The sequence below is a fragment of the Corvus kubaryi genome, unplaced genomic scaffold, assembly GCF_017639235.1.
Source record: "Corvus kubaryi isolate FWS band 111438036 unplaced genomic scaffold, C.kubaryi_AGA036_p1.0 66, whole genome shotgun sequence".
In the NCBI taxonomy this organism is placed as follows: Eukaryota; Metazoa; Chordata; class Aves; order Passeriformes; family Corvidae; genus Corvus; species Corvus kubaryi.
Window position 1 is genome coordinate 30,731,950 of NW_024582054.1, and position 6,000 is coordinate 30,737,949.

Genomic DNA, 6,000 nt, shown 5'->3' on the forward strand with positions numbered 1-6,000 from the left:
AGGTGCTATGAGGCCTCCCTTTGGCCTTCTCCAAGCTGAAAAACCCCAACTCTCTCAGCCTGTCCTCATAGCAGAGGTGCTCCAGCCCTTTGAGCATCTTCATGGCCTCTTCTGGACTCCCTCCAAAAAGTCCATGTTCTTCTTTTATTGAGGGCCCCAGGCATGGATGCAGGACTCCAGTACATCATTCCAGTCACCTTGAGGTGATTGCCACTGCACTTGGTAGCAAGGTCACTGCAGCACCTGATTGCCTGCACTCTGTCCTGCTTCATCCTGCATTCCCAGAATTCTGGCTCTGCCCCTGTTAAGTTTGTTACCATTTGCTCGTGTGCAGGAAGAGATTAAGACAGATGAATGCACAGATGCACAGAACTCTCTTCCTCAGCCCCAGCCCCAAGTGAATGCAGTGACAATATCTTTGAGAGCACAGGAACACTGTCACTTCACTGTCCATATGGCTGCCCCATTACAACTCCAGAAAACCTTGAGAGCCAAACCCACATCTTGCTGCACTCAGTTCAAAGCCAGGACATGAACTCCAGTCCCATGCACCCCTACTGACACCAAGCACTGGAAACTGGCTCTTCTCATACTTTGGTCAAATCTTCCCAGCCAAACACACTCTCAAGCAAAGTGCCCATGTTCTCCAAGGATTCTGACAGTTGCCAGACAGGCCATTTATTGGGGAGGAGCAAGAAACAGCTTAGCTCCGCTTCTGATGCTGGAACAGGGCAGTATGTGTGCAGCTCTTTGTGACAGTCAGCTTCTCATCTGCCTCAATGAGAACAACTGTTTTTAGCATCACACCCCCACAGACTATTAAACACCTGACAAATAGCAACAATTTTTCCCTTACTTATTACAGCCTTTGCTTCAGGCCACAGGGCACTCTCAGGCAGCCGTGGTGCATCAGACTGTTGGCATTTTGAGGGGTCTGTTCGTAGGGCCAAAGGACAACTAAAGGAAAAAAAGAAAAGCTGAAATCCCGGTAGCTTTCAAACTCATCTTGCCTTCTGCAGTGGGTGTTTCTCTCTGCAAGTCCTATTCAACATAATAACTGCATATCAGCAATAACAATCACTGAAACAACTTAAAGCTTCCAAAAAGTTAGGGAAAGAACTCATTTTACACAAGTCTAACTAATATGCAGTGTGACCTTCACGCAGATCAGAGATCTGCACTACGTACACCACTGTCATGCGCATGGAAACAGAAGTCAAATGTACAGATAACTCTTGCTCTTTATCTCAGCCTGCTCCTGCCCTGTGGAAGGAGACACCACTTATTTCAGCTCTGCAAGCTGCAACCCATCTCTACAGTTGGGCAGACACAAAATACTGCACCATAAAATCCTCTGTCAAGAGTTATAAAGTATTTTGGCTTCCTGAAGCAACTTTTGCCCACCTGGAGAACTTGCAGCCAAGCAGGAGTCAAAAGAAGCAGCAACCATATCATACTTGACCTGCAGCACCACCCTGGCTCTCTGCCACAGTCATGATGCTCTGGAGAGAAATTGACTTATCTTTTAAATCTTCAACTTAACATTCAACAAATACAGTTGTATATAAGCATGGGTAAAATATAATTATTTCTGCCTCAAAAAAGAAAAAAATCATAGGGAAGGATACAGGCAAAAGAGCTGAAGTGAAGGAACGCACAAGAATTATTTGTTTTAATCTCTTCCTGCACACAAGCAAATGGTAACAAACTCATCGGGAAGTTGCGACCAGCTCATTAATCTTATAGCCCATCTGTTATGTGATTTCCTTCAGTGTACTCTGATGATTTGCTATTCAAGATCAAAGTTTAAATTTCTACTCCTTGTTAAAGTCTTAGAAATTATGGCATCTCCACCCAGGGACTAACAATTTTTACAACTGTGGTTAAATAATTCCCTTGTAACAATGCCATTCAGTATCTGTAAAGAGTGTTTCCCCAAGGTTAAAAATTACTTCAGCTACTACATAAAACTCATAGGAATAATCCTATGTATTGTAAACATCTCCCATTTCGGCTACACTGAGCACTCCATTTGTTTCACTGATATAGGACAGCTTTCTATACTGCACTCAGAGACAGTCAGACAGGCGATAATACCTTTTAAAGGTGCATATGCCAAGTAAAAAGATCCTAGCACAGGCTAGTGCAGAATTAAATGCTTTTAAGAGGCAAGTTTCAGCCCTGATGTAAATCACAGCAAACAGCTTCAGAGAGCAGCCAGCTCAGTTCCCTCCTGCCCTGCACCTGGTCATGCGCACCTGTGTAAAACAATTCAGGTTTGCACAATCTCACACCCACACAGGCAAATGCCTACCAGAGACAGAACATGGCACCGGAGAGATCGCTCTCAGCTTTGACTGCATTAAAGAATGCTGAAGGCAAAATGGCATTTAATTGACAATGTTAATGAAAACTCCTGTGCTGAAACCTGACAAGTAAATATAAGGAAAGGGAAACAGCAAGAAGGATCTTGAAGTTAATAAGCTCTTAGAAATGTGATCTGTGGAAAATTAGTCAAATGTGTTTAACAACTTATACGCAAATTAGAAGATATCCAGACCACGCTAATGTCGTTACTAGAAAGACTTCAGAAAACAACCAAAATGGTTAGAAGGAAAAGGGTCAGTTTTGAAGTCTCTGAAACACAAATTTTAAAGCAAACCATGAACAGAGAACTCTGTCCCAGCACCCAGTGGGATGACTCAGGTGTATAAGCATTACTGATGAGACAGCTCATGTCCATACACTTACTCATCTGCCTAAGTGTTCGGGGTCATAATTGCAGTGATGTACCTGCAAGTCATCTGGGAAGCACCAACTCTTACACACCAACTGCTCCTCCTTGCCTCTCGCTGAAACTTCCTACAGTTCTCACAAAAGGTGCTGACCAATGTTACAACTAATCACTTTTTTTTTTTTTTGTCAGCGGGAGAAAATCCATGTTTATAAACAGAGCAGCATGAGCCTGAGAGCTGACACCAAGACTGTGACAGGTAATTCCTGAGGCAGCCAACTGCCCTGCCGTGTTTGCCTGTTATCATTCATTTGGAGTTTACCAAAATACTGTTTTCCCTGTCTCTGAAAAGCGAACATAAAAGTTCTATTTCAAATCAAAATGAAAAACTGTGCACGGCCAAGTAAGCATAAGACAGATTAAACTTAGGAGGATTCATCGATTTTCCTCTTACTCGATTCATTCCTTACTTGCCTATCTGTGCTTTTGTTTTGGGGATGGAAAAAGGAGAGAAAAGAAGGATTTCAGAGTAGAGGTGTTACAAATCATCTACATGTCCCTGTGCTGTTTTGCATTGTGCCAGCAGTTCATGGACCTTGGGTTAGTACAAACCAGCATTTCCTATCCTTCTGATTACACAAACTCCCGTGACAGCCTTGCTGGATTTATCAAGACATATTAAATTATCAGGGCAAGATGCTGTTCCCTGTCATCATGTGATCCAGGCTGCACGCTATGCGAGATGCTAACAAAGCATCAGAATGGGAAGGGAGAGAGAAAGGCAAGAGAAGACAAACATTTGCTCATTCCCCACTAAATCCACCCCAGCTATAAGTTTTAGACATTAATTTCAAGGGAGAGCAGCAGCTCTTAGCCTCTGTCTACATGCCCAGATACAACATCAGTTTACATCAGTCTAGTTAAAAGAATTCAGTGATTTCCCACCCCCACTGCACCCATCAGCCCACAGGTACAGGAGTTCATAAAACACATGTCTATCCTGCAAGGATTAGAAACTTCTTCCTCACCAAAGACCAGATGAGTATTTCAGGCCACAGACTGCATCTGCCCTAAAAATCAGCACTGCAGGATAGACTAAATGAAAGAAATGTACGTGCATCCCCACCAGCAGCAGTACTATGACAGGTATTTTAGTCATGTAAATAAGGCCACCACCTTTCCAGAAGAGCAGTCCCATCCCACATGTAGCCAGCTCCAGTGTGACCACGACTCCAGCCTCCCAAGAGGATAGGGCCTCTCTCAAAAGCAAACATCTCCAGCAATTCAAACACCAGGAAAACCCTCAAAAAAACCCAGTGCTCTATCCCGAGCTCACTCCTTTGCCTTGCCCATAGGGGTCTGTTCCTTATTCGAAACTGGTTTAGCACAAATCCCAGGAGCAGACTCTTTCCAGGGGGACAGGTAGCCTGGGAAGCTGGGCATGCATCTACCAGGAAAACCCCATGACCTCAGCTCTGGCTGGGCTGTCAGGAGCAACACCTCAGCCAAGGCTTTGGAGAGTGGCTTGGACCCTTCTGTCTGACACAAAAATGGCATCACGGACTGAGAGAGAACACCTTCACTGCATGACCCTCACGCCTATCCATAAGGTACCTAAGTAAAATTGCCCCAATATAAATTTATTAATCATTCTCTGTAATCACCCCAAAGGTGTAACATCACACCTCAGCCACAGACACTGCCTGAGAGCAGAAAGCCCCAGCATTCTCCCCCGTGATAGGATCAAGATGTCTATCTGTTCTCTACACTGTCAGCTCTCCTTCCTCAACGTCTGATTTTATTGTGGTGGTTATCTGACCGCATATCCTGAACTTCTTGGCCTCAAAAACTTTATACCCATCACAGCCTTGAACGTTCTCAACTGTTCTACATGTTCTCTCCTCAGAATAAGTGCCTTTTTTTATTAACCTAACTCTTAACAGCAAACTACCGTCTGGATCAAAGCAATCATCCCCTCCTCCTTTACAAGACTGGAAGCAAAGGCACAACTTTAGAGCCTGTACTGTTTCTCTCACCATTGAGACTAAGCCATAAATGAGGTTTTCTAGGCTGCATACAAGTGACATTTACCTGGAAATAACCTAGAATTAGTTCAGAGTGAAACTGCATAGACCCAGAGCAGTGGTGTATGTAACAGACACAAGACTAGTCCTGTCATTCTGCTAAGAAGTCAAAGAAATCCTCATGCACACATCAAACTATTGTGCAAGCATGTGTAGAGCTGGGCAGAAACACATCCAACCCAGGTAACCAAGTCTCCAAGTGCACCTCTGTGTGCTGAGCAGAAGGAGAAAAGGGGCACCTTTGTGTGAATTTGCTGGTGTAGTTTGCAAGTTATGTATTACAGGTCTTCTCTCTGCTCGTCTACAAAGAGGAAGAGAGACTTCACAGACCTCCACTACAGCGTCTTCACCCTCAAGCTACCACAGCTGAGGCTTTCTGTCCTTAGGGTCCCTAAGGAACAGCAGCGTGAGCAAACGTGAGGCAGAGGGGCACAAAGAGATGCATGAAAGAACACACCTGTGTACCTGCAGACACACACCGGGCTGCGTGTCTGCGGCACAGGCATGCAAGGACAAGCCCCGGCTCCACGAGTGCCCTTCATTCATTCCCAGAGGAGCTCTGCTCCGGCTTCTCCTCCGGACGGGTACTCACCCAGCCCTCGAAGGTGTCGCTGGGGGCGGCGGAGCGCAGCAGATCTTGGAAGTGCAAGGTGCAGTTGGCCACGAAGTCATCGTAGCCGATGGGGGTGTCGTGGAAGACGGAGAGCTCGATCTGATGGCCGTCGGTGACCGTGGCCGAGAACTCCTCGTTGTAGGTGGGTTTGTTGGTCTTCTGCTTGGTGCTGGTCTGCCCGACGCGCACCTGGTCCACGCTGACGGTGACATAGGGATCCAGGAGCTGGTAGCCCTTGCGGAAGAGCGAGTGCCGGAGGGACCAGCGGGTGGGCTGCAGCCCCACCGCCTCCCCGATCCGCACCTTCAGGTACCCGCTGAACTTCATGGCTCCGGACATGGCCGCGCCCCCGGGGCGCCGGGGAGCCGGGAGGAGAGCCAGAACCCGCTCCCGCCGGGAGAGGCACCCAGCCTCTCCTGCCGGGCCGGCGCAGCCCCGCCGCGCCTCCTCAGGGGGCCGGGCGGCGGCACCGCGCCCGCCCCCGGGCTCTGCCGGGGCTCCGGAACCGCCGCGCCCCGCCCGCCCCCCGCACAATCGCGCCGCTCCCCGCAGCAGGAGCAGCCCGGCCC

General features: G+C 47.5%; 1 protein-coding gene across 1 annotated transcript in view; it reads right to left on the bottom strand.

Annotated features, from left to right (window-relative positions):
• Positions 1 to 5,902, bottom strand: part of PRKCH (protein kinase C eta) — a 113,904-nt gene extending 108,002 nt beyond the window's left edge. The window contains exon 1 of the mRNA XM_042047244.1: positions 5,411 to 5,902. Within this exon, the coding sequence (XP_041903178.1) occupies positions 5,411 to 5,770 (360 nt within the window). The 5' untranslated portion in view covers positions 5,771 to 5,902. The remainder of the gene's footprint in view (positions 1 to 5,410) is intronic.
• Positions 5,903 to 6,000: the final 98 nt, after the last annotated feature.